We start from the raw sequence: 26859 nt of genomic DNA, 5'->3' as shown, positions 1-26859 counted from the left end.
ATCCCTGGGAGCCTCCCGCTCACTTCTCGAGGCACACGCTTCTCTTTCGTAATGAAATAATTTATTTTCTAACAGTTGAACAATACAGAAGTATCCATATACACAGCAAAGGTCTTCTAAAACACGTACTTTCTAAAAATGCGTGTGCTAACTGTAATAAAAAGCACCATTAGATGGTCTTGACACAGGATTCAGAATGACAATGTGGTATTTACAGCAGGAACCAAACAGCTGGAAACAGAACTCATATTCTCCCATCTGCCGCTCCCCGGCTCTCGACTGCCCAAAATAAAGCCGATGCCGGAGCGGGTTCTCTTCTTGGGAAGCAAAAAGAAGAAACAAGAGGAAAAAAAAAAAGATGGAAAAGCGCAATTAAAACATGTCAAACTCCCCCCCCCCCAAACCAATGCCCAGACGGTTCTAGCTTGGATGCTTTCGGACGGCTCGTGTGCCACTGCGCCGGATAAATTAAAAGGATGAAACAAAGCTCGCGGCTTTTGGCTGGTGCCATGGCAGAGAGAGGACGCGATGCTTCCCGGGGAGCAAGCGAAGGCAGGCGATGCCCGAACCTATTGCTATGTGGGGGGAAAAGTCGGGGAGCAAAGCGCCGGGGCGGCGATCGGCTCCGGCATGTCTCGGATAGAGCCCCGTTGCCGGCAGCTTCCCGTTCTCTGCCTGGAGGTGGGTGCCATCTCTTGCCACCCAGGACGGCGGTTCGGGATCTGCCTTCAGCAAGGAAAAAGAAGAAAACCAACCCAAAAAAGCGTGTTTTTGACTCACGCCCGTCTGTGCAACGATCCATCGTAAACGCGGGGTGCGCGAGCGGCTCCTCCCGCCCCCTTTTTTTAATCACAATCTACAAAAATGTCCTTCCTGCAGCTTATTTCTTAGGAATGCTGGTGGATCAGTGAATTCCAGGAAAAGGCTGGCACAGCCGCTGGGCGCCTCGGCTGACGAAGGGGGGACCCAGAGAGACCAAAAGCCGCCGCAGATGGTCCCGGCCGCTCGCCAGGAATCAACCGCCGGATTTCCAGCCTCATTCCAGGTTAGTGCATCATTTTGGAGGGTTCCCGTTTCTCTTTGCCCTCAGGCTGGAGAGGAGCACATCCCAACAGTGCAAAGGTCCGACAATTATTAGTTCGGGACAGAAAGAAAAAGGGGGGAAAGAAAAAAAGCAACCCCCATGCAGCGTTTCACTAACAGAAGTAACTCAAAAAGGCACAACACTGAAAAAAATAATAATTTATGCCGAATCAAAACCTTAAGACTCGGTCTATCTAAATGACATCCAAAAATCAACTGTTTTCTACCTCCCGTTTAACCCTGACGGTGCTTTCCCGACACCCTTCCCTGCTCAATGGCAGCAAGATCCGTGGCTCCAACAGGATTCCCGAGGCGGTTCCTGGAAGAGGGCGAGGGAGGGCTCTCGGCAAACGCCTACCAGAGCCACCGGCCTCAAAGTGCTGATATTCCACTTCCTTTTTCTCTGTGCTTTTCATCTTTTTGCTCTTTTTTCCTCTTTTTGAAAGCGTAGGGGTTTTGAGGTTGCACGCCGAAGGCTGGCTGCCAGGACTCGGGCGTACCGATGCTAAAGGCATTCGAGCCGCGGGTCAGTGCGAATCTGTCGGACATCGGAAAATTCTGGCTGCTTTAAAATAAAAAATCCCTTGTGGTGTTGATTTTCTCTCTTTTAAAACCTAACATGCGCAAAAAGACCTGGAACTTCGGAGATTTTAGCAATCCGCTACCCCGTCTCCCATCCTCTCGCTTCTCAAAGACTTCAAACGATCCAAAAATCGATTTAGGGATGTTAAAAAAAAACCAAACAAAAAAAAACCCCAAAAAACAAAAAGAAAAAAAAAAAAAAGAGTTTTACATTGTTCATTTGCTCGCACTTTGCAGTAGCGACGTCTTGGCATCCGTGTTTCTTGAAGGGATTTGTACAGACCGCGGGCGCGGGGGGATGCCTGGTTTTGTCTCCCACCGCTAAGAAAAGCCCTTGAAGAGCGAAGTGGCTCCTCGCCGGATGCCAGGGCCTCGCCGGGTGCCCGGGGGGAGCTGGTCGGGGTAGGGGATCAAGTGATGGGGATCGAGTGGGAGGTTTGCCGAGGGGGTGGAAAAGACCTTCAATGGGTTCAAGGGGAAAAGAAACGTCTCCGTTAGCAGATCTCTACATATCAAAGTTTCCAGAACATCTATAAAAGCAGAAAGTCGTAAGAATGTTATCTCCAGTACATCGGTTTCATAGAAAAATGAATAAATACTATTTATAGCTCGCGTGTTTTCTGTACATTTCCGTCTGCTCTCAGGTGAGGACCCCCCCTGCCCCGCTGTCAGGGCAATGGGAAGGGGTCTGGCCCTTTCTTGGCGTGTTCGGGTTTGTCTCCCTAAGGCGGTGACCGAAATCCTTCGCGAGCCCGTTTGAGTGCCTGAAAAGATCCCCGCCAGCCAGAGAAGTGCTTCGGACGTGCCGCTGAGATCCGTGGGGTCCCCTCGGGTGCTGACGGCCGGAGGCTGCCCCGCTCCCCCTCACCGTCGGGTTATTGCTAAACTGTCGCGCGATGGATTTGAACGGGGCCGGGCATCGCTTCTGTAAAACAGATGAGGCATCATCTTTGTTTTTTGTGCTAAAGGGATGGAGATAATCTTTGTTCATCTCTCCGAGGTAGAATAAAATTGTCCCCGAGACAAGAAGTGTGAAAAGGAAATTCCAAGAGCGCTCGCCTAGAACAGCGACGTGCAGCCGTGACGCAGGAGGTGGGATGTCGCATGGGACGGGGACGGGGACCGTTTGGTTTTAGGTAGGACAGAAAACTTCCCAGACCGAAGGCGCCAAATCTGAAGCTCTGTGAGAGGGGGGACGATGGCTGTCGAGCCCCATGGCCCCCCCCGAGCGGCATTCCCCCTGCCAGAAAGGCTCCCGCTCTGGGAAGATGGCAGGGCCGGGCTGGGGTGTATATGGCTGCGCTACTACCCTGAATATTTAGAGTCGGCGGAGAGGAGCCCTCCGACTAACATGCCGGTGGCTCGCAGTGCAATTCCGAGATGCGACGTGGCTGAAACACTCCGTGTGCCGATCGCCGACTTGCCTCCACTCTCTCCCGGATCTAAACTACGCTAGAGGCCGGCTCCGCCTTCATATCCTCACCCAAAAACTCTACATTTGGGCCCTGCCGCCGATTATCGGGTACGTGATGTTGCTGGGCAAATGCGGAGTAGAGCCGGAATACCGGGTGGTGACAGCAAGCCAAAAAACCCAGGGGAGGGCTTTTGAGGTTGCTGTTACTGCTGCAATATTCTCGGGCACTTCAAAATGTGGCTGGAATGTACGGTCTCACAGAGAAGAGTTTCCGGACGGGAAGAGAAGCCGGCAGATGCGAGTGGAAGGGTGCTCCGGGGAGGAGCTTGCCACCCGCAGCCCGACGCGGTGTTTTGGGACTTAGGCAAAGCTCAGCTTCATTTCGGTCGGCGGTACGATAAGATTTTTTTACGTGCAAGAGAGTGGTGGGACAGTCCGGTGTGCTACCTAACGAGATCCAAAAGGGAAAGAGCGACGGGTGAAACAGCTAAGGGAGTTGCTTCTTATAGACCGAGAGAAGGCTTGCGATTGCTCTGCAACTTCAACCTCTTCACGCCAGAGCTGGAATAGCCCTCATCGCTACAGACGCTCTGCAGGCTCCCTCTTTCGTCCGAGTCACTTGGGCTGCTGCTGCTGCTCCAGTCGAGGTCCGCGGGAAGGTCGTCCGTGCTCTCCACGTCCACGTCTATCTCTTCTGCAAGAGGAACGGTTAGTGTTACAACACGACAGGCCAGACCTCTCGCCGGCCGGCCCCGCTCTGCCCCGAGCGCGGGGGTCTCACCTCTATCCGAGTCGGAGCGCTCCGAAGAAACAGTGGAGCCGATACTGTCCATCCTTATCCTCTCTATCCCCAGCTTCTCCAGCTGCCTTTTCAGGTGCCGCTGCTCCCGCTGCAGCTGGTCTATTTGGTGTACGGCTTTCCTGTCATAGTCTTCAAGCTTCTGCAGAGGATGAGAGAGAAGGCACCCTGAGCTCCCCAGCCTCCAGCCACGCGTGAAACATCGCTTTCGCTACCTGAGCCCTCTAAACGCGACTGCTACCAACTACCGAGGGGCTCCCCGCCTTCAACACGCTCAGGACGTCGAGCACGTGAGTTGTATGGACGCAACTTTCATCCTCCCGCAAGCCGAGGGACATCAAAGCAGGGTGCGGCATCTGGCCCAGGAATGGAGAGGTCCAGACCTGGCCCGAGGCTGCCGGAGAAGGCACGTAGAGGACGCTTCCCCCTCCAAACCATTTATATGAGCAGCTATTTATATATTTCCAGAGCCTTTGATAACTAGGGAGTTGAATGCAGCCCGATGCCAGCATTCCCCCCGTTATCTCTCAGCTCGTGAAGCTTTAAATACAGCCAGCGAGGAAAGCCCTGTTGAGTCAAAGTCTGAAGGACAAACAGCGAAGTAGGAAATACTCTAGAAAAGAAAGGAAAAGAGCAACTGTCCTCCAATCCTGCAGCCAGTCTCATCTCCAAGGCCTCTGGGCATCGCTGCGGTGTAGGGTACAACGCAGAAAAGCGGCACGGCCGCCCTCGACGAGCCCATCGATAAGGAGAATCGCACGGACTCGCTGCGCCAAGTGCAAGAAGGGCAATACTGACCCGCGACAGCATTAACCTCCGTCGGTATTCCCAAACTAACGTCCCGACCCGGCCGTTGCCTTCACCCCGCTCGAGGATTCAGACGCCACGAAGCCCCTGCGCCCCATGCGCCAGTGCTGTTCTCGAAGCCGAGCTCGGTACCCACCCAATGGGGATGGAGCCCGATTTATTGCATCTCCCGCAGCGGGTGGGTTCAGCGGCACCGAACGAGTCCATGCTCACCTTGATGTGCAATTTAGCCTTCGTTAGTAAACTCAGGGTGGTGTGTCTGCTGGCTTCGGGTCCGAGGGGTACCAGCCCTTTCAGCTTCTCCAAACACAACCGCAGATGGGCACGCCTGTAAGAAGATCACACAACACGTTGAGCGTTCAGGTACCCGCTTCCCAAGCGGCATTTCACCCCTGCGAGAGCAGATAATCAGGGTGGTTGGAAGCTAAGTCGAACCAGACGCCTTCCCACCCTCCGCCGGCTTCCACGCACCGGGAGAAAACTGCAGCCAGACAAAAGAACATTTCTGAAAAACCCTGACTCCGGCTTCAGCCGACCCCACTGACAAAACCCTGCCAGCACCTTTCGGGCTGTCGGGATGCTTGCTTGGTGAGGAGCTGCCAAAGACCTCGACTTTTTGGGCGAGGGTATCCGATTTTGGTCTTTCTCCTAAAAAGCTTCACCGCAGGGATGCTGTTCAGCCACTGCCTTGCTCCACCGACAGCTGAAGCCATACGGGTTGACGCCACGCAGCTGTAAACCCAGCGTGTCCCTTGGGAACACTTCCTTTCCCTATTTTTAGTAGGAACAGGCCGGTTTCAGATCCATCTCCTTGGCACACGCAACTCCGGTCAAAACAAAACCGGGTCCCCAAGGGAACATCAGCCCCAAGCAGCACCATGCTCCTCAGCTGTCCTGGCACAGGAGCCTGGCAGGAATCCCTCTCTCCCTGTGTTACACCCAGATTTTGTCTGCATTAATACATAGGCTAATGCTTTACCACTTGCACACCACTGCCGAGGGAAACTCTGGCTGCTCGAGGAAGTCCCTTTACCTGTCAATAACCAAGATGCTCCCAGCATGGATCCGTTTCCCTCGTGTTTGGCACTCCAACCCCAAGATTTAGGTCACATTCTTGGGCATCGGTTGCAACACCTGCCTTTGAAATACCCGATCGACACAGGCAGCTGCAAATTGGGATTTTGCAAGTACCTGCCTATCTTGTTTTGGGCGCGCTAGGCGTAAACAGGCATTTGCCTACACAGAGTACCTTCTGAATTACAATGCAAACAAAACGTGTGGTCTTTACTCTTTGGGTAAATCCCAAACACCGACAGGCTCGAAGATGAGCCTTTGCAAAGATTATTTTCTTGAGGAGGGGGAGGAAGAGCTGCCTGGAGCAGTGCAGACCTGTCCGACCGTGCCGTGCCGGCTTACAAGTGATTTACCTGCGAGATCTACCTGCGGATAAGGAGCTAGCCCAGCCTCGCAAGGGCTGCGGCAGCAAAATCGAAATCCTCAGCTACCTCTGGTAAAAAAAAAAAAAGCCTTGTCATGGTGGCCGTTCACACCAGAAAAACAACGAATGGAAAAAACCAGCCCGCCCTGCCTAGCAGAAGTTACGCAGGGGGGAGCGCAGCAGCAACCCGCCCCGCTCGGCCAGCACCGAGCAACTTTCTGGATTACACAACGCCAACACCAGAGTCAAAACTGGGGCTTCCGCTTCGAAGTTAGAAGCACAGCATCTATAAAAGCGCATTTCTGCCACGCTTCACCCAGCTGAAACTGCCGTCGTGCTTAAAAACCCCCAGAAATCCCACTGGCTCATAATAATAAAAGAAAAAAACCCTCAAAGGATTCGGTTCCCAGGCAAAACACCTTCCAAGCCCATCGGCTCATTTCATTTGCACTTGTCCTTACACTCTGTGAGATATCTGTCTTCCCATCGCTCTCCCTCCCCGTATCAAGCCAAGCTGTTCCTTGTGCCAGGGGGGGAAGGCAGCAAACTTTGGCCGAGGCCAAGATTCACCGGCTCGACCGCCACAGGATGGGATTAAGATATCTCTAACGACAAGCGAAGGAAGAAGGGGTGCTTAATCTCTGTCCAGAGAGAAGCTCATTTCTCCAGCCTCTTGGAAGGGGCGGAAAAGACAGAGCATTTACTGCGCTCGCTTGTGCAACGTTACCAACGAGATTTCGACATGGCTTTGGTCTAAACAAGGCGAGAGGGACGCAAGGCGAGCCTGAAGTAATCAGATGCTCATTTTCTCGGTCTTTTCAAATGAGGAATAAATGTCCCTGGCCTTTTCTAACTCATGGCACTTGGGACACGGACAGTTCTGCCTCTTAAGATACAAACCGACCAAGTTGACACCAATCCTGCACCGGCAGCAAGACACGGCAAGATTTGAGCTGCATCCAAGCCACGCCGAGAAAGAGAGCAGCGTATCAAGGACACAAAGCCATCTTTCAGCTGGACGACAAAGACCGCACCGGTCTGTCGCAAATAATCACAGTTACATGGAGGCATGGCTCCGGCCACGTACCTACACCCCAACCGCGGGTGAGCAGAGGATGACGGCCATCCCATCGGCACGGGATTGCCCCTGGGAATTGGCAGAGGGCTTGAAACCCTTCTCGCTAGCAAGCCGAGAGGCAGGATGAAGGGAGGCACGCTGCTTGGGATTTCACCAGCGAACCGGGAGCTGGCAGAGGAGATAAATATCATTCCCACCTTCTCATTGCACAGCTGCTCCGGCAGCCAAGGACAGGGAAAGCTTCAAGTCCGAGCAATGTCAGGCACCTCCTCGGTGGCCACTTTATCCACCTGTCCCGTCCCTTCCCTCCCGCTCCCCATCTCAACGCCGCCTCGGCTCCCCAGCCCCAGTTCTCAACCCCTGGAAAAGCAGCGATACACCCAAACCCAGCTCCTAAAAAGCCTCCACCACGCACCTGTTCTTTTCCATCTCGTTGTGTGTCGACCTGAAAAAGAAAGAATAAGTTATTAACTCCTCTGTCTGACTAGGTACACCGCAATTAGGCTTAACACGCGGCATTAGTAAACGCTCCCCGGAAAAGTTGCAAACCTCGGGGGCTTTCAGAGCTGCCCGCTACCCTGGGGATGGTGAAAATGGCAGAAGGGACGCAGATGGTCTGACGCAACAGAGAAATTGCCGGATAAACGGCAATAAAAGGACCAGTAAAACCATAAGGTGGGATTTTAATGTGGAGAGGCTCAAGTTTTAGAACGAGGACTAGGATGAAGCAGCTGTATCAGTGCCACGACACAAGTCAGCGCACGCCATCCAAAAGTGAACATTCCCCGGGCTCGTGGTGGAGAAGGGGAAGCGGCGGCAGCCCCGAGAGCCACCGCACGCTCAGAGCAGAAGGGCTGATCTCTGAGCAGGGGGAGGAAAGTTGCTCCATCTCAACGCAAACCTGCAACCGAGCCTCTATCGGAAAGAAAGCGGGTTTTCGGACAGCGCGGGTGCCTTGGAGAGCTGCTTTTTAAAGCAGCTTTTTAAAGACTTCTTGCACAAGAAGGGCAGAGAAAGCAAGAGGAGTATCTGCAAGATACTGAAGAGACAGGACCCGACAGCTTGGGTGCTTGGTGCCACCTTCGGGGAAAGCACGCTGCTTTTTGAAGGCTACGCAGCATCCGAGCAGTCACGTGTCATGCCACAATCCCCAAATCAGGACACGCCGGACATACAAGACGGCGACCGGGAGCCCCCAAAGTCTCGATGACATTCACGCCGGTCTCCGCTGTTCAGCCAGTCGTCTCTCAGCAAAACTGGGGCGAGCTGTCAGGAAGATGACGTGTAAAGAAAAGATTCCCCGCATCCAACAAGGGCTTCGCACCTCCGAACGAGAGATGCCAAACGTGATGTTGAACCCCAGGCAGGCGTTAAGTCCATTTACAAATTCCCCTGAAGCTCCTAATTTCGACAAAGCTAAGAAAAGGCCAAAAACACAAGCTACTACTACTTTTCTCTCCGTTGAAACCCGGGACAGCTACACAAGGCCGCACTGCCCGTGTCACCAGGACCGACACTCTGGGCGGAAGAGCCCATACTCTCCTTAAAAGCTCAAGAGGCCAACTACTCTAATTTAGGACAAACGCTGTTACGTGCCTGAAAACTTAAAAGACGTGGAAAACCGTGGCTGTTCAGATAAGGACGCCTACCTGGAAGCCCCCATCGGCTCTGGGAGCGCTGGTTTCTCCCAGGCCCCAACGCCAAAGAAGAAACAAGGGATGCCACCGACGCACCGGTCCAAGACGCTTGCCGGGGTCTTCTTCGCTTCACCGGCAGCATTTTGTGATGGATCACCATTGCGGCCCTCCTCCCGTCTTTCTGACGAGATTCACCTTAGCCTGGCTCCTTTTGTTTGCTTTGCGGTGGGGCTGGTTGAAGCAATCCGTTCCCAAAGGCCAGTGTCCCGCTCGCAGGCAATCGCAGAGAGTCCAAAAACGTTCGATTCCAGCAGAGACGTTCCTCACTTAAACAGATGGGCGTTATCCTGACATGCAGGGGAATGGCGAGTTCTCCCGAGCAGAGCATCTGCAAACAGCCGGGAAGGACTCGGGTCTTTGGCTCCTGTGGGATCTCTCCATTAAACTTTTTTCTGGATAAAAGTCCCACGTTTTACAGCGAGCCCTTCGCTACAGCGCTTGCAAACCTCACGTGAGGTGACGAACTGCAGCGAGCCTGAGTTCTACGCTCGATCATAAATAAGCCAAATCCTTTTTGAGCATCAGTACTGGCAGAGATGAAGGCTCCCATCACCACTACGCTTTTATTAATAACAAATTCATTCCCAATTCCGCACCTTTGTTTCAAAATCCTTCTTAGCAGGGATTTTTTTTTTTGGTTGCATCCACAATCGCTAATATTTAGAAAAAGGTTCCTTAGTTGATGGACTTTAATTTTGGATGAAATAAAAGGGGACAAGGAACCAGAGGGGACCGCAGCTTTACCCCGGGGCTGGCAGACCGCTTCGCCGTGTGCCCCCAGACCCCTCTCTCAGTGCCTTCATGCTCAGGGAGCCGCTGATCACGCCTCCTGCTAACTCAAACCTCTCCTGTCAGCCCCAAAACTTCAGCTGATTGCCAGCATTGCCTTCAAAACCCGGTCTTTTCTTCTGCAGACCATAACAACAGAAGGAGGTAACGACATGCGCTGCAGCTACCCGTTCCCTTTTTAATATAATGCAGACCTTTGTTCTGCTGTTCTGATTCGCCTGAAGTGAAGAACAAGCTCCAAATCTGCTGAAAAGGAAATTCGGAGCGTGCGCAGGAGCAACAAACACCGACAAATTCACTGGGAGCCTGCTTGGGACGGGACCAGGAGACCTCACCTGCCTTCTGCTCCTTCAATGGGAGGAGCCCGACGGCCCCAAAACCCCCACGCAGGAGGGAGACGGAAACACCCCGGCTCGGGGAGACACCAGGATTCAGGGTACAAGCAAAACTCTTGGGGCGTTCCGGGCGTTATTTGTTGTTACGGCAAGATATCAAAGGTCAGCTGTCACTGCGTCACGCAGATGAGTTTGCTTCCAACCAGGAAAATGTGACATATCTGGTGACATCGCCGCGTTGCTCCTCCCTGGGCAAACAGCCTAAAATAGGCCAGTGAGAAAGGAAGCGATCGGCCACCGGTGACGTGTCGGGATGAACCTGCTCAGCCTTCGCTCTCTGCCCGACAAAGTTTCCCTCGTAGCTGTTTCGAAGGGCTGGACGTGCATGTCCTGGTGCTGGAGCCAGCCCTCCCAAAAGTCAGCTGATTTCACCTCGATGATGACCCAAGTGATTTTAACGTTATTAAAGCAACCGAACGAACCACGACGGGCGCTGGAAAGAAAGAAGTCAGCACAGCGACTCCGGTTTGCACCGTGACACAAGCGCCAGCTCCAAGGTGGCCGTTTGTGTTGTACAAAACAGAAGAGGGAGCAAATCAAACAAGACACAGGAGCGTTAAGCAATTAAACCACAGGCCTGGGAGGCATAATTAAGTACTCCCTGAAAAAAATAACAAACCCCGGGCTGGTGGGACTCGCTCCTGCAAAACAACGCAGCTGCTTGGAGCCGACTTCAACTTGGACAAAAGGCGTTTTAGAATTCCCAAGAACGGGCTGTGTATTTAACATCAGCGAGGAATAACCTGCGTCGAGGCTCCGGATGGATTTTAGGGAGTATAATTAAGGAATTTCCTTTTTTTCAAAGGAAAGCAGGACTAGGTGATTTAATTTAAGCGTCGAACAAAACCCTGCCCGCAGCCAAAAGCGTATTATAAAAATTTTGCTTTCTTTACAGAGAATCCTGATGGACTGAGAGCGGTTTCACTTCCCGAGTTTGGGCGGCGCACGCCTGAAATCAAAAGCCCAACTTCCACATTCCCTTCAGCAAACCCATCCGCCACGTCAAACGATTGCACGTTCCGTACCCAAGTTTGCCCAAGATGTGAGGTTTCCCCTCACGTCTCGCCGGGATGTTCCGAACAGACACCAGCCCCGGCACGGTGGGTGCTCGTCGATCCGAATTTGGGGGCAGGCAGTGCTGATGGGAATCTCTCGATGGAAGCGCGAAGGGGAAAGGGGCAGCAGGGTGGTGGTGGAGGACCTTGGGGCTGGCGGGTGCACCGTGACGGCAGGATCGGGGCTGAGCACCCGGTGACAGGAGGGTCCCCCCCAGCCCTGCCAGGTGCCCTGCAATGGCAGGACCTTACCGGATCCGGGCACCCGGTGACTGGAGGGTCCCAGCCACACGCCCCGTGACAGCGGGAACTTGCCGGATCTGGGTACCCCCCATGACAGGAGGGTCCCCGTCCCCCCCCCAGCCCGGTCAGACACCTTGTGACAGCAGCACCGTACCATATCCCAAGCACCCGGTGACCGGAGGGTTCCCCCCCCCAGCCCTGCCCCACTCCCCCCGTGACAGGGGGCCCTTACCGGGACCCCCCCCCCCCCGACCCTACCGGATCCCAGCACCCCGCAACGGCCGGGCCCAACCCCGCCAGGCCTCGGTGTGTGCGTGGATCCGTCCGTCCGCGATCCCCCCCCAGCTCTCGGTGCAGGGCCCCGGGCAGACACCCCCCCCCCGAAAACTCCGCCCGGTACCGGCCGTTACCTGCTGCCTCCGCCGTTCTTCCTGGCCTTGGCGCGTCGTCGCAGGGCCTCCCCGTGCTTACCGGGCAGCAGCGAGGCGTAACCGTGCTCGGCTTCTGCGGAGACACAACCGGGGACAGCCCGTTACCGCCGGGCCCGGCTGAGGGGAAGGGGATTGGGGGGGGCGGGGGGAAGAGCAGGCCCGGGGGGATGTAACCGGCACCTCTCTCCCGCCGTTCGAGGTACTCGGCCGCCTCCAGCAGCATCTGGATGTTGAGGCCGCCGCCGGCCGCCATCTCGCCGCGCTGTGAGGGCCGGGCCGGGCCGGGAGCGGCGGTTGTTGTTGGGGGGGGGGCCGTCTGTCCGCCTCGCCCGGCCGCCCCGCCCCCCGCCGCCGGTCATTGGGCGGTGCCCCCCCGCCGCGCTCGCCGTCATTGGACGAGAGCGCCACGCCCTCCCGCCGTTGGTCCGCCCTCTCACACACCCCTCTCCCCCCCCGCGCGGCGCCCCGCCCACCCCAGCCGTCGGCCCGGCCCCTCCATTCCCAACCGCCTCACCCCATTGGGCGGAACGCCCCGGCCACACCTTTCGCCCTGACTCACTTCCTGCCCGGGCAGCCAATAGCGGAGCGGGAAGCGGAAAAGAGGGCGGGGCGTCGGCTCCAGCTGGCAACGTGGGGCCTGCAGGCCGGAGCGGGGACACCCCCCCCCCCCCCGGGGCAGGAGCCCCCCCAGGCAGGGCTCAGGGCCCCTCCCAGGCTAGAGACCACCCAATCCCCCCTCCCCGGGGTACCCGCCCCCCCCCCGACAGCAGGCGACAAGGGGGGGGGGGCCCCCAGCCCCACTTCCTCCCCAAACTGATAACGGGGGGGGGAACCAGCCCCCCCCCCCCAGAACCTCCACTTTTGAGCCCCGGGCTTCCCTCAGCCTCTCCCCCCCCCCCCCCCACCCCCCAACAGGCTAAGCCGGGCATTAATTAGCAAAAGAGGTTAATTAGCAAAAGCCGGAAGCCAAAAAAGGGAGCGGAACAACCCCGGGCCATCAAAAAATAAGCAAAAAAACCAACGAAACAAAAAAGGTTTCCTGCAATAAAAGGGCCCAAACGGGCGCCAGCGCAGCCAGGTGCGTTTTCATCCACCGGTATCAATTTATCCATGTTTGCGCGATGCGGGAGTTGAAGGGTTTTGGGGCGTAAAGTTCCACCCCCCCCCGCCACGGCGGGGAAACAACCGGCCAGAGGTTTCCGGCAGGCTCCTCGCTCGCACTTTATTCCCCAATTATAAAAATAAAAGGAAAAATAGATACAGGGTTTTATTGTAACAGGGAACATGGTGTGACGTCAAAAAAAAAAAAAACAAACCACAACACAACGAAATCCCAGCGAGGAAAGAACCGCGAGGGATACTGTAAAAAAAAAAAAACGAAAACTCCAGGAAATGGCGACTCGTACCCGGCTCTGGCCGCGGGGCAGGGCGAGCACAGCCGGATTTGTTGGGAATAAGCCCAAATTCCTCTGAAATCCAGTCTCTCAGAGCTGCCCGGGCGTGCGCGAGGAAGCGAAGTCCTTCTCGGCGGGTGGTTTTTCCCACCCCCCGAGGGATCCCAGTGTCAAGCAATGAAATCCAGGGGTCTGTTGAATCCTCCTTTTCTGTTCATGTACTGCCTGCGGCCGGAGGGGAGGAACCAGAGTGAGTGTCGGGGACAAACACCACCCCCTCAACCCCAGAGCTCCCAGCTCTGAAGAAATCTGCCCCAAAAATACCCGAGAGCAGCCCGTAGGCGAATCAAATTCCCCAGGGATTTGCACAAAAAACCCCAAAAACCAAGGGTAGGAAACCTTGGTTCGAGGACTAAAAACAGGTGCCAGAGCTGGGCAGCACGGCCTGGCTGTACGCTCGACTTTTCCATCAAAAAGGAAATAGAATTAACAAACTGAGTGGGGTTTTTTGGGGGTAAGAAACAGGCAAATGGCATTGCTTAGGCAGGCCTGCTGCTCCGACACTGTTCAGGCCGCACCTGGCACGTCCAGCCCGTGCGCAAGGTGCTCATTTGCTCCTCATCTCTCTGCTTTTGCCGTTTCCAGGAGAAACCAGAGGCCTCTCACATCCATTTGACCGTAAGAAACGCAAAATTGGCCTTTTTCCGAAGGCCGGAGAAGCCAGATCGCCCCCCCGCACACACTGAGAGATGGCGGCTTCGACATAGGGCCGTAGAGTTTCCTCCGCGCTGCATTATCTTGTCAAAGAAATTCCCTTTCTGTTAGAAAAAAAGGCAGGGCACAAACCTGTACTTCCTCTTCTGGGACACATTGATGGCGTACGCGTTTGCGGCGCCATCCACCTTCTTCCCCTGAAGGACACGAAGCAAAAAAAAAAAAAAAAGGTCCCCAAACTCAGCGTATTATCCCCCAAAAGGGCACGGCAACACCACCGAGCCCGTCAGAGGCAGCCACCGACTCCACCACACCGATCTGCACTCACTTTTGTTGTGTCAAAAGAGGCGAAGCCCATTGTTTTCATCATCTCGATTTCCTCTTCTGTCTTGCCCTGCAAATCTTCCTCTGTCGAGGCAACAAAATATGAGAATTTGACGAATGCAGCCGTCGGGGTGCGCAAAAAAAAGCATTTTAAATAAGCACCCGCGTGTCCCCGGGGCTGGTCCCAACCCAAGCGGGGAACCCAGGACGTATTTAACGAGGAAAATGTACCCCCTCACCTGTGATCTGACGCTCTTTGCCTTTGGAGTCCTTTATCTCCTTCTTCTCTTCATCCCGCCTCTCCTTCAGCCGCGGCGGGGAGGAGGAGCTGGATCGGTGCCGTCTCGGCGACCTGACGTTGCAAACGCAGGCGGGTTTGTGCCTTCCCGGCTGTGCCGTTACCGCAGACGGTTTTACAGCGTTAACGAGTTCCCACCATCCCCGTGCTGCCCTCGCTCGGGCTCTCCAGTTCGTCCCCACCCCAGCGTCGGCGTTTCTGTCCCTCACCTGGACCGTCTCCTGTGTGGGGAGCGAGAACGGCTCCTCCTCCTGTCCCTGTCCCGGGACCGGGATCGCTCTCTTCGCCTCCTCTCCCTCTCCCGGGAAGTGGACCGCGAACGCCTGCGCTCTGCTCAGAGAAAGGCAGCGCTGGCTTTAGTTTCCACTTCGTTACGTCTCTCCCCCTTCACTGCCCGCTTTTCAAAGAAAATCCCCGTCGACGACGTGACAGCTCCCAAGCGCAGACCCCGTAACAACCCCCTCCCGCCGATCCCTCCGTGGCTGGGCTCTGAGATCCCCGCCAGCACCCACAGAAGTGGGAAGAGCGGCAGGAAAAGCCCTTCACCTCACAGTGGGGTGACCAACCTGTCAGCAGATCGGTCCCTGAAAAGCTGAGGTGTGTGCAGGGGGACGGGAGTCAGTGTGCGTGAGGGGGAGGAAGAGGAGGAAGAGGAGGAGGAGGAGGAGGAGGAGGAGGAGGAGGAAGAAGGGAGCCTCTGCTCTACCCAGAGCGAAGAACCGAGGCCTCATCAACCGCCCCCGCCCACCCTGGAGGGGGTTCACCCCCTCGCCCAAGGGTTGGGGGAAGCCCCAGGGCCCTCTCCTGCCCCTGGGCCGGGGGTCTGGGCTCCCCGCCCTGGGCCTGGCTCCTCCACCATCCCCCCCCGGGCCCGGATCCTTCCCCCCGCCTCAGCTCAGCCCCGTCCCGTCGGAGCCGGATCCGCCCCGGGGCCGGTCCCCCCTCGCCCTACCCCCCTCTCTCCCGGTTTCCCCCCGCCCGGCTCCCTCCCCTCCATCCCCCCTCACCGCGCCGCGGCGGCGACCGGGAGCGGCTGCGGCCCATGGCCGCCCCTCAGCGCCTACACTTCCGGCCGCACGGCCCCCTCCACTTCCGGTTCTGCCGCCCCGCTCTTCCCCCCCGTCCCCGTTGTGTCCGCCCCCCCGGAACCGGTCCCGCCGCGCTTTGGTTCCGCAGCGAAAACGGTCCCGGCGGGCTCCCCCCGCGGCGGCGGCTGAACCCCCCCCACCCCGCTCCCCATCCACAGCCGGCGGGTGCGGGACCAGAGCCCCGGCCCCGGCCCCAGGCCTCAGCCCCAGCCCCAGGCCTCAGGCCATGAAACCCCCCCCCCCCCCCCCCCCGCCCCAAACTCCACATCGCTGGCGGGTGCCAAACACAGGGTTTATTTACAGACAGGCGTTACACAGCGCTTTCCAGCGACGATTGTCAGACACCGGCGGTTGCCCTGATCCAGCCCGCAGTGCCGGGGGACACCCCGCTCCCGCCCGCTTGTCCTCCCCTCCGGCCACGGTGGCAGACCCGGGGGGGGGCCGGGCAGCCTCCTCTCGGCCTCATTTCGGTGGGCGTTCAGCAACCGCACCTTCGCCGGGGTCCTCCGGGCTGGGCCCGGGGGGTGTCTGCCAGCCCCAGGTGGCAAAACAGGTGCTGAATCCGGTTGAAACCCCAGCATCGCCCTCCTTGCCTGCGGCGTGTCGGCGTATCTGTGGCCAAAGATGGAAATCCGGCCTCTCTTCTTCTCAGCTGAGGGTGCGGATACGGAGGGCAACAAGTGCCAGGCCCATGGGCGGCAATCGGCACCTCTCGGGGCACCGGATCAACCATTTGCCTTGCAGCCGGTAGCCAGGGATACATCCCTGCCTCCCTGCCACAGAAAACCCACACCCAGAGCCCAGCCTGGGGTGCTTGGGTGCGGGCAGCCTTGCCAAAAAGAGATGAGAAGAAAGCAGCAAGACGGGGGCCTGCCTGCAAGCAGCAAGCAAAACGCTGGCAGGGGAGAGGGGGAAAGTGATCTGGAGGGGTGGTCCTGGGGGGAGTGGGGACGCCCTGACAGACTGGGGAGCTGCGGCATCGATGTGATCCTGTATCTGTTTTCTTCTAGCTAAGCGGCGAGGACCCACATCACGGTGGTGGCCATTTGAGCCTTCCTCCCTGCTGAAGGCACCGGTGTGTCTCGCTTCGTTATGCTGCACGAGACGCCTAACACACCCCAGATTTCCATAGTGAGAGGAGATAAATCTCGGTCTCCTCTGCAAAGCCCCTGGCCCTTGGAAAAAAGGGGTCGCAAAGCCCCTGGGGACAGACCCTCGGAGAAAAATGGGCCGCAGCCTCCCTGTGGCGGCACTGGCCAGTCTGGTAGTGGGGTGTGTGGCAGTGTTGTAATTCACGTAATTACCCCAGGAGCGACCATGCCGTCTCGGGGAGGCAATGCAGCCGCCCCTGTGGGGGCTTTCGTGGCCTGGGTGATGCAGGGGGACAGGCTAGATGACAAAAATGGCCTCAAAAAGCCTCAAAATCAGTAGCAGTAAACAACACCCCACGGGAAATGGTCACAGAGCTGTGGTTCGCGTCTCAAAGGCTGTCTGCTGAATAGACACTGAATATAGGCACGAGCACAGGCTCGTGTTCCCACCTTCCATCGCAGACGGTGAATTTAGGAGCTCGGGGTCCCCCCCCCCACCCCTCCCCGGTCCTTGCAGGAGCGTGATGGGGAGCTGTGGCTCTAACCCCGGCGCTGGAGCTCGGGGCAGACATCAGGCAGGGCAAACACCCTCCCCGAAAACCAGGCTCATGTTGGCCCTGGGGCTCCAGCAACATACCTGCCAGCTGTGTATTTTTGCAATTTTTAAAAGCTTTTGACGTTTTACTTTTCAATTCAGAATTTGCCTGGCACACCCCGTATCGCAGCCCTGCAAAGAAAACCAACCTGTGTTTACAAACCTCCTCTCTTTGAGCCACAGCTGCCTGCACCAGCCCCGCTCCCTGCCTGCAGCCCGCTCCACCCCATGTCCTCGCTGCCCCCAAAATTGAGGGCCCGGGGGCTTTCTGCTCTTCCAGAGAAAACAAAAGCCGAGAGCTGCCTCGCAGCAGCGAAAAGGCTTTGAAAACACGGTGGTGGTGCAAGGGAAATTCATACTAGGGTGAAGAAACCCAGTGCCCTCGGAGGGGGGGTTCTGGGGCTCCCCACTTCAGCCCAAGCCCCCGGCAGACGCTTGGGCTGGGGCAGGGAAGCCCTGTCCCCACAGGCAGGCTGCCTGTGCAGGCAGGCTTGGGGCAAGCACCCCTGGAAGATGGCAAACCCCTGTGGTTTGTGGGAGGAGGGGGGCTGATCCCGTTGGTTTTGTCCCCTAAGTACCAGCGTTGGAGCGGCTGCGGGGCAAATCGGCATCACCGGTTTTCTTCTTCTCTTTGGGCGCATCCGGGAAGTTGTAACGATGGTCGTGTCGCCGTACGGAGCGTGCTGGAGGCAGGGAGGCCAGGCTGGGTGGGAAGGAAACGCCAGGGAGGATTTTAACTTGTGCTCGGGAGTCCAGAGCTGGGGAAAAGCAACAATCCGGCCTTGGCCGGGTGGACGGGCCCTCGCTGAGCCGGGGGTCAGTGCGGGCAGAGACCCGGCACAGGCATGGCCGCGTGTGCCGGCGTCGCCGTGAAGCGATGGCGGGGATGGGGGCGGTGGCGTCGGCAGTGCCTCTGACTGAAGTGAATCGGCAGCATGTGTTCATCCCGAAATAGCACTTAGTGAGTGAAGTTTTGCTCAGTTTTAAATAACGCAGACACTTCCCGGAGGCTCTTTTCTTCTCCCTTCTCAGGTGCGGTTGGTGCGGTGCAGCAGGGGCTTTCCCGGTAGCGTGAAATCCTCATAGGGTGAATATGTGAGACAGTGGCACGAGGAGAAGGGGACTGAAAGTTGCTCTCCGGCCCGGGGAGAAGAAGATTACAATCCAGGAAAGAAAGGCTCCCAGGCCCACAGCCTCGGCCTCTCCTTCGGAGAGAGCAATCCCTCCGGCATTCAGCTTGATCTGATTCCCCTGGCTAAGCGGTGAACAATTTTGCCCCGGGGGTGAAGCCAGCGCCATTCCAGCGCCATTCGGAGCTTGAAACAGAACGTAAAAAAAAACCAAACAAACAAAAACCAAACAACAAAACACCCTTTTCTTCCTCAAACCAAGCAGATCTGGGCTGTGCCCCACATTTCAGGAGGGCTCTGCAAGCAGCGAGTGGGGAAAAAAAAAACCCAACCCTCAGCCCATTCGTGGGAAGGGGCTGGTGCCCAGGAGGGAGAAGGGAGAGCTCGTGGGAGGAGGGAGATCGCAGCGGGTATTTCCCCAAGCGGCAAACAGGGGCCACAATCTTTCTTAAGCTCGGTGACCGCCTCCAAAAGCGGGTGACAGGGGACGAGGTGCCTCGTGCCAGGAGTACCCGGAAAACAACTCGCCTCCGGGGTTTTCGGCTGCGCCTTGGCCAGACGCACGACGCAGGAGCCGTCCCTCCACCTCGGCGCCTCCGTCCAGAGAGGTTCCCGGCCACCGCTGCGGCGGGAGGCCTCGGAGGAGACTCAAGATTCGATCTTTTCCTTCTTTTTGCCTTTTTTCAGGAAAGATGGGGTCCGGAATTTCTTCTTCTTCTTAGAGGGCGATTTGGAGGGTGAACCTTCGGGGGAGACGGGGCTGCTGGTTACCGTCTCCTTCTCCTTGGGGGCATCTGGGTCGGCGTTGGCGGGGGAGGTCGTCCGGCCCTCCCCTTTGCCCAGGCTTTCCTCGGTGCTTTGCTCCTCATCCTTCCCGTTCACCACCACCGGTGGCTCCTTCTCGGCGGTGGAATCGGCCGGCGCTTGGCCACTGTCCGCCTTCTTGTCACCTTGGCAAGGGGAAAGGAGAGAGGTGAGGCTTGGGACAGCGGTAGCCGACGCTGTGGAGGTTTAAATCCACCTCCCCAGGTCGCCGGTTTGACCTGGGCAGGAGCAGGATTTGGCCCCTGCAGACGGAGAGCGCTGGGACCCGATCCCCTCCTGCCGCAGGTGCCGATTTCCTGAGCCTTCCCCCCCCACCTCCCCGCAGGACAAGCGACGGTGGGATGGAGAGCCGGGAAGAGGCAAGCAGGAAGGGCGGCTGGCTCCGTCCCGGCCTCGCCGCTGGAAATAAAGCAGGCAGCAAAGAAAACGAGGCAACCCAAGGCATTTCCTTCTGCGGAACCCTGAGCGGGGCGCCGCTCCCCGCGGGAGCACGCCTGAAACGGGCCACGGAGAGCAAGGTCACCCCGAGCTAGCGGGGAGCGCGGTCGCCCGCGTCCCTCCTCCCGCAGCGAGGCTCAAGGACGGCCTCTCCGTACTTACTACGGTGACAAGTATTCAGAGTCAGAGGTAACTCCTTGGGTGAAAGCCACACGTGGAGGGAAGAGAAAGGAAGACGTTGTGGAGACAGACAGACACACACCATGAGACACGATGAGAAAGCGAGCAGCCGCGCGCTCCCGCTGCCCTCGCCCGCACCCTGAGACCCGCCACGGTTTGTAGAAGCCAAATTTTGCACTTTGGGACGTATAATAACAGGAATATCGCACCCATCGGCACCTTAGGAGGGGGACGGAGGTGTCCCCTGCCACCCCGCAAAGCCACCGGGGGACGCTTAGGTCCTCCTGCTGTGACGTTCAAGGCAAGTGGCGGCTTTGGTGCCTTTGCGGTGTGAATCCCCATCGGTGTTCAGCCCCACTGAAGCATGGACCCCCCCGGGGAAAGGCAAAGGGACATGGCGGGGGGTGATATTTATCCGCATTTCAGCAGGGTTTGGCTACAGCCACCCTCATCCCCCCCCACTTCAGCTGCTCACTGGGGACCCCGCTCCTCATCTCCGCTCGGCTGGCGAGCCCCGGCACTCGCCAGCCCACTCACCCTCCGAGGGCTCCGCAGGTGTCGGGGCCGGGCTCTCCGCCGGTGCCACGGCCGGGCTCTGCGGCGGGGAGGCGGGGGGCGATTTGGCGGGGGGAGCCTGGCTCTCCTCTGCCGCGGCGTCCTTCTCGCCTGCCAGCGGAGAGACGTGCTGGCCCCGAGGTCCGACATGTGCCGGCCCCGAGGGAGATTGGGGATCAGGGCTCCCCCCGTACCCCTCCTACCCTGCAGCCCCAGCTTTTTCCTCTCCACCTCCTGCTTGTACTCCTCCAGCTCCTGGTCGGTGAGCTGGCTGAAGGGGTTCGGGGGCTCCGGCTCGGGGGGTGCCTCTTCCCGGGATGCCTCTTTGGCCTCCGCATCCCCCAAATGGCTCTCTGTGGACTGAAACACGCCCCCCCGCCACGAACGGTGTCACCCCTCTGACCGGTGGAATGCCGGGGAGCCAGGAAGGGCTGGGTGCTCCGGGGAGGGGACACGGGGTGACCTACAGGGCTGCGGCTGGTCTCGGCGATCACGCTGGCCAGCAGCTGCGACTGGGGCCCGGCTGACTTCACGTCCTGGCGGTTTTGTTCCCGGATCTGCAGGCGAGATGCCGAGTGAGGATGAGGAAAAAGCTTCCCCCTTGCCCCGGGGTCTGCCGAGACCCCTGCACCCACGTCCAAAAGCCTCTGGGTCTTTCGGGACCTGGACCATACCTTGTTCCTCATCTCCAGCACCTCCTGCGGGTCCGTGTAGAGGGGCACAAACTGGTTGGGGTTCTCGATTCGGATGGGGGTGCCGCTGCTGCCTTTTTCCACCTCGTCCGCTTTCAGCCACTGCATGTCACAGAGACGAAACCCCGATAAATACAAATCGTGGAGAGAGGAGACCGCGATAAATGCATGTTGCATAGAGGGGAGACCCCAATAACTGTGTGTTGCATAGAGGGGAGACCCCGATAAAGCCTGTGGCGCTCATCCCCCCGGGCTGGGGATGTGGGATTTTAAAATAAATATTATTACAGGGGGAGAAACAGAAGCGGAAAGGAAAGCTTGTGTTAAATAGAGGCACCAAATGAAGCATTTCTCGCTTCTGGAGGATCCCTGGGCATTTCTGCGCACCAAATTTGGTAGGACCAATAACATCCCAGGCATCTTCCCATCTGCCTTTTTTTTTTTTTTGGTACCCAAAGCCCCACCCACCATCCAACTGATGCATCTCCCTGAGCCAGACCCCTTCCCAAATTAACCCAACAGCCCGCCCGGGATGCTGCGGCAGCTCCGCACCGTCGTCTTTGTCTTCTGGCTGCCGGCGCTGCCCTGCTGCTCCTCGGCCACATTGACCCTCATGTAGGTGTTGGGGGTGTTAAGCCACCGCGTCTTCTCCTTCTGTTGCTTCTGGGCGTGCTGCCGCAGCGCGGGGACAGGGGCGGCCTCCTCCTCGAAGACAAAGGCCGTCACCGTGGCGGGGATCAGCACATCGCTTTTGGGTTTGCTCTTCTCCTGCACGAAGGGGTAGCGGTAGGTGTAGCCCGTGCGGTAACCCTGGAAAGGCAGAGAGTGCTTGGTCGTCAATAACATAGGGATAAAAAATGAGGGAGTTTTTGTGCTTTTTCGGGGAGCTCGCCACATTTTGGCAGTGGCTGGTGCTCACCAGGTTGTCCAGCATCCTCATCAGGGCTTCGAATTCGTGCTCGCCCAAGCGACTCTTCTGCATGGGCCCGAAGGTGCTGCCGGCCCAGCGCACCAAGCCCACCTCGTGGGGCCGGTGCTTGGCGCGCTCCAGGATGATCAGGTTCTCCGCGCCGCCCGCGCTCGCCAGCGCCGACACCTACGGCCAAGCCCCGGGAGAAGCAGCTGATGCAGCCGGACGGGGACACCGCCAGACCTGCCCACGGCTGCCGGGCTGCGCTGGTCTGTCCCATCTCGGGCACCGCGCTGGCGGCAGAGACCTGGCACAGCTCGGGACACGGTCCCAGGGTACCACGCCGGCTGCAGAGACCTGGCGCGGCTCAGCGTAAGCTGCTGGGACACTGTGCTGGTGGCAGAGACCTGACGCAGCTCAGTGCACGGTCCCAGCACACCGTGCTGACAGCAGAGACCTGGCACAGCTCGGTGCAGAGTCTTGGGGCACGACGCTGTCAGCAAAGACCCAGCACAGCTCAGTGCATGGTCTCGGAGCAACATGCTGGCCTCAGAGACCCGGCCCAACTCAATGCAAGCTCCCGGGGCATCGCGCTGGCAACCGAGACCGTACACAGCTTGGTGCGCGTCCCGGGCGCTCACCTGGATCTCGCAGGCCGCCTGCAGGTGGAAGATGCTGTAGAAGGCCTCCTCGGCCGTGTCGCCCAGCGCCAGCACCCCGTGGTTGCGCAGCACCAGGATCTGCAGCACCGAGCATGGGGAGGGGGGGACGTCAGCCGGGACCAAGGAGGAGGGGATGGGGATGGCAGGGTAGCCTTCACGCCCCCCCGCCCACCCCCAGCCGCCCCGGTCCCCTCACCTTGCAGGTGGGGCCGAGGGATTTTTGGAGCTCGACCCGATCGGCTTCGTCCTCTACCTCCCCGCGGAAGTCGAAGTAGGCAACGTCCCCCAGCAGCAGCGCGGCGCGGGAAATAGGTAGCACGCCGCAGCGCATGGCTGACACCTGCGGTGGAACAAGCAGGGTGATAAACACCCCATTCCCCTCCCCAAAATTCCATAGTCCCCCCACCCTGAAACCCCAATATCTTACTGCGGCGGTGGCCGGCGTGTGCAAGCGGATGATGCAGCGGGCATCGGGGCGGGCAGCGTAGATGGCGGCGTGGAGGCTGAAGCTGCGGGCGTCGGGGGCGAAGCCGGTGCTGCCCTGTTCCACCACGGCCCCCAGCACGTTCACTTTGATCTGTGGGGTGTGTGTGGGGGGGATTTGGGGGCTCAGAGCTGGCTGGTTCCCCCCGCCCTGGGGAGCAGGGATGGCGGGGGACACAACAGGGATGCTCACCAGGCTGGCTGCGGTCACCTCGCTGCACGCCAGCCCCTGCGGGGCCACCAAGAAATGCTCCTGCTCCTTGCTGACCCGCAGCTGTGCCAGGGAAAAGCCCATGTAGGTATAAAAAAGAAAAAATTAGAAAAAAAAAAAAAAATCACCAAAAAACCCTCAAGCGCCCCCCGAAAACTTAACCCCCCAAAACCCCAGCCCCCCCCAAATCCCCCAAACCTCCCAACCCCCCCCAAACTCCCACCCAAACCCCAGCCTCAAGAAAAAAAACCTCAACTCCCCAAATCCCACCCCCCAAAAAACCCAAACCCCCAACACCTCCCAAATTCCCCCAAAAAACCAAAACCCCCAAGCCCCTCCAAAACCAACTCCCCCCAAAACCCCCCCAAGTCCCCCCAAATTCTACCCCCCAAAAAACCAACTCCCCCAAAAAACCCCCAACACCCCAAAAACTGCAACCCCTCCAAAACACCCAAAACCCCTCTGAACCCCCCCAAATCTCTAATCCCTCCAAACCCCCTCACCCCCAAAAAAAACCCAAATCCCCCCCAAACACCCCCAAATCTCCCAACCACCCCAAAAACCCACTCAACCCCCCCCAAAACCCTTCCCCCCCCCCAAAAAAAAGAACAAGCCCCCCCGGAGGGTTGGGGTGCTCACGGTGACGGCGGCGTGTCCCAGCTGTGCCCAGCCGTAGAGGTCGAGCAGGCGGTGGATGCTGCCCACCTTGCACCTCATCAGCCGCTCGCCCTTGGCCAGCGCCGGAGCCTCGGGGCCGTGCAGGTCATTGATGGGGGTGACAGCCGCCAGCCCTGGGGACGTGTCACCCCCCCCACCCCTTGGTGAGTGGGAGATGGAGGGGGAGGAAGCAGGTTTGACCCCAAACCCCGGGGGTTTCCAAGGGAGCACAGGGCTACTGACCTGGGTTTAGTGGTCCCCAAAAACCTTGGGGACCCCCAAGGTTTTGGAGGTGGCTGGTTGGGGTCTGTGGAGTGACCCCCCCCCTCTGTCCCCGTGGTCCAAATCCCATCCCTCCCCCCTTTCCCACCTTTTCTACTAGAAATGAAAGGAAAACCAGAGCCCTGCAGGATGTTTTCTCACCTACAACCCCATAAATTAAGAAAAAACCCTCAAGAATTTCACCAAACTGTTCCCTTTTCCCCCCAAAAAGCCCTTGGTGGGCACGGCCATACCCATGGGCGAGGTGGGGAGGACGGCGGGAGACGTGGTGGCCATGAAGTCGGCGATCTGCCGCAGGGCCCAGACGTGGGATGAGTTGTTCCCCTTCTTCATCTGCTCCTGGATGAGGCTCTCCAGCTCCTCCCTGAAAGACTGCAGCATCCCGGCCCCGCCAGTGTCACCTCCCCCAGGGAAGGGTCACGGTGACCCAACAGGGACCCGACCGGTAGCAGCGGGGTGGGGGCACCGCCGGATCGTTGCTGGCAGCATCACCAGCCTGGTGGCACCGACACCACTGGCTTTGTGGCACGGTGATGGTGGCATCACCGGCTTGGTGGCACAGTGATGGTGGCATCACCGGCTTGGTGGCAGTGACACCACTGGCTTGGTGGCACGGTGGCAGTGGTGGCACCGGCAACTCAGTGATAGCAGCATCACGGGCTTGGTGATGGTGACATTGCCAGCTTGGTGGCACCGTGGTGATGGCGGCACCATGGTGATGGTGGCACCGCCAGCCAGGTGGAGATGTGCCCTGAGCCAACACGTGGTGGCATTTGCTTGGGGACAGGAGGGACGGGGTTGGGGACGGGGTTGTGGCCCCGAGAGGTGCCACCCCTCACCGGGCTCTGGAGGATCATGGTGACCCGCTTCTTCTGCTCCATCATGTTGAAGTCCTGCCGCAGGTCAGCCGCCATGTTGCGCGCCCGCAGGTACTCGGGGTCGTCCTCGGCCAAACCCTCCAGATAACGGGGCCCGGGGGCGGGGGGCGAGGGCAGGGGCTCTGGGCTGGCGGCCGCGCTCATCCTGCCGGCTGGACGGACGGACAGATGGAGTCAGTCCCCACCACCCTCACCCCCTCCAAAAATATGGATTGCGAAGAAGCCACCGCAGATATCCCACAGCTGCGCCCTGTAGATAAGCCCCAGCCGGCCCCCGCCCTGCCCGAAGGCACGAACCATCCGTGTGACGAGTTGGCAGGCAGGGGACACTCAGCTGGGGGGTCCCCCGCTGCCTGCACCGCCTGGGCTCAGTTATCCCCCCATACCCCCCCCGAGGAAGCAGCAGCTGAGAACGGGCAACTCGGTGCACTGATGGGAGCAGCACCAGCGACACCTGCCTTTGGGGCGGCTCCCAGTCTGGGCCATGCGCCACCGAGGGGTCGACGCCGCGGTGCCGCCGCACGTTTCGGGGACCAATCCCAGCCGCTGCGGACCCCGAAACGCCGGTGCTGACCCCCACTTCCCTCCCCACCATGCACTGGCCGAAGGCATCTTTGATGAAGCATTTGGGGCGGGCTGCTGCAAAGGAGCCCGCCAAAATACGGGGCTCCGCTTGCCCCCCAAAATATGGGGGGGTGCACATGAGGAAGAGCCAGTTGCCCAAACCTCAGCTGCTCCCCCAAATCCCGGGGGGCACCCCCGCAACAGAGCCCCTCCCCCCATTACTCAGTCCTTTCACCGATGCAAAAGCAGAGCCCCCCCACCCACCGCAGCCCACCACATCCCCCCCAGTTTTGCTGCTCTGGTACCAACCTGGGTCAGCAGGAAGCGGGGAGCCTTTTCCAGGCTAAAATTCCCAGGGGGGGGTCCCACGGTGGCCCCCGGCCCACACCGGAGGATGAATGTCAGGCGATGGCGAGATCCTGAGCATCCCAGCAGGATTTTCCCCCCCAAGGAAAAGGAGGGAGAGCAGAGGGGTCTCTAAGGGCCCCCCCACATCACTGGGTGCTGGGGTGGTGGGAGTCATCCCCAGGCTGCACACCCCCCCCCCCCAGCATCCCCAACCGCCTCCGCCCTCGCCGCACCCAACGCCGCTGCGGCAGCCGCAGGGATGGCAGAGGAGGATAAAAATAATAGGGAAATTTTTTTGGGGGGGGGGGGGGCGGGCTGCAGCATCACACCCCCACATGGATGGGGATTGTTGGGGGGGGGGGGGCAGGTACCCACCACCCTCAGAGGATAAAGGCCTGGGGGGGGGGGGATGCACTGCAGCCCCCCAGCTTGGGGGGGGGGCGGTGTGTGAGACAAAAGAAGGAAAAAAAGGGGGGGGGGGGCACCCAGCTGGTCGTGTCCCATCCCCCCCAGCCCCCCCCCCAACCCTTCCCGGGGGAGGGGGATGCTGCGGCCGGGAGGATGCTGCCATCACCCACCTCCTCCTCCTCCTCAGAGCATCCTGACAAAGAGCCGCCCCCCCCCCCCCCCCCGCGCAGGTCCAGCTCCCTCTGCCGACACGCCACGCGTGGCCCCGCCTCCTCCCCCGGAGGGGGGGGGGGTAGAAGAGCGGGGAAGCCCACAGACCCC

General features: G+C 58.9%; 3 protein-coding genes across 8 annotated transcripts; all 3 read right to left on the bottom strand.

The window, feature by feature from the left end:
* Positions 1-42: 42 nt before the first annotated feature.
* On the bottom strand, positions 43-12138 carry MXD1 (MAX dimerization protein 1). Of its 4 annotated transcripts, XM_030034795.2 has the most exons (6): positions 11992-12138; positions 11791-11884; positions 7617-7646; positions 4899-5013; positions 3861-4020; positions 43-3773 (listed from the first exon to the last, which is right to left on the bottom strand). In XM_030034795.2, exons 1-6 carry the CDS (start codon positions 12062-12064, stop codon positions 3583-3585), a joined length of 663 nt encoding a protein of 220 aa, XP_029890655.1. In that variant the 5' UTR covers positions 12065-12138; the 3' UTR covers positions 43-3582. The 4 variants fall into 4 exon arrangements, with proteins under 4 accessions (XP_029890655.1, XP_029890654.1, XP_040984301.1 ...); XM_030034794.2 differs by having other exon boundaries at positions 43-4020; XM_041128367.1 differs by lacking the exons at positions 11791-11884; positions 11992-12138 and adding exons at positions 8282-8467; positions 8851-11759 and having other exon boundaries at positions 43-4020.
* A 925-nt stretch (positions 12139-13063) lies between these two features.
* SNRNP27 (small nuclear ribonucleoprotein U4/U6.U5 subunit 27) lies at positions 13064-15656 on the bottom strand. The gene is made up of 6 exons (XM_030034813.2): positions 15549-15656; positions 14751-14871; positions 14483-14595; positions 14248-14327; positions 14052-14116; positions 13064-13430 (listed from the first exon to the last, which is right to left on the bottom strand). The coding sequence occupies exons 1-6, from the start codon at positions 15583-15585 to the stop codon at positions 13376-13378; spliced, it is 471 nt and encodes a 156-aa protein (XP_029890673.1). The 5' UTR covers positions 15586-15656; the 3' UTR covers positions 13064-13375.
* Positions 15657-15907: 251 nt separating this feature from the next.
* Positions 15908-26746, bottom strand: ADD2 (adducin 2). Of its 3 annotated transcripts, none has more exons than XM_030034740.2 (16): positions 26709-26746; positions 26092-26201; positions 25180-25370; positions 24574-24712; positions 24041-24192; positions 23384-23464; positions 23135-23284; positions 22904-23047; positions 22687-22785; positions 22055-22231; positions 21688-21945; positions 21118-21237; positions 20911-21000; positions 20647-20803; positions 20426-20554; positions 15908-19395 (listed from the first exon to the last, which is right to left on the bottom strand). In XM_030034740.2, the coding sequence occupies exons 3-16, from the start codon at positions 25360-25362 to the stop codon at positions 19094-19096; spliced, it is 2181 nt and encodes a 726-aa protein (XP_029890600.1). In that variant the 5' UTR covers positions 25363-25370; positions 26092-26201; positions 26709-26746; the 3' UTR covers positions 15908-19093. The 3 variants fall into 3 exon arrangements, with proteins under 3 accessions (XP_029890600.1, XP_029890599.1, XP_029890601.1); XM_030034741.2 differs by lacking the exon at positions 26709-26746 and adding an exon at positions 19871-19904 and having other exon boundaries at positions 19313-19395; positions 26092-26259; XM_030034739.2 differs by lacking the exon at positions 26709-26746 and having other exon boundaries at positions 26092-26259.
* Positions 26747-26859: the final 113 nt, after the last annotated feature.

The sequence above is a fragment of the Aquila chrysaetos genome, chromosome 13 (assembly GCF_900496995.4).
Source record: "Aquila chrysaetos chrysaetos chromosome 13, bAquChr1.4, whole genome shotgun sequence".
NCBI lineage: Eukaryota > Metazoa > Chordata > Aves > Accipitriformes > Accipitridae > Aquila > Aquila chrysaetos.
This window is presented reverse-complemented; position numbering and strand designations above follow the sequence as displayed.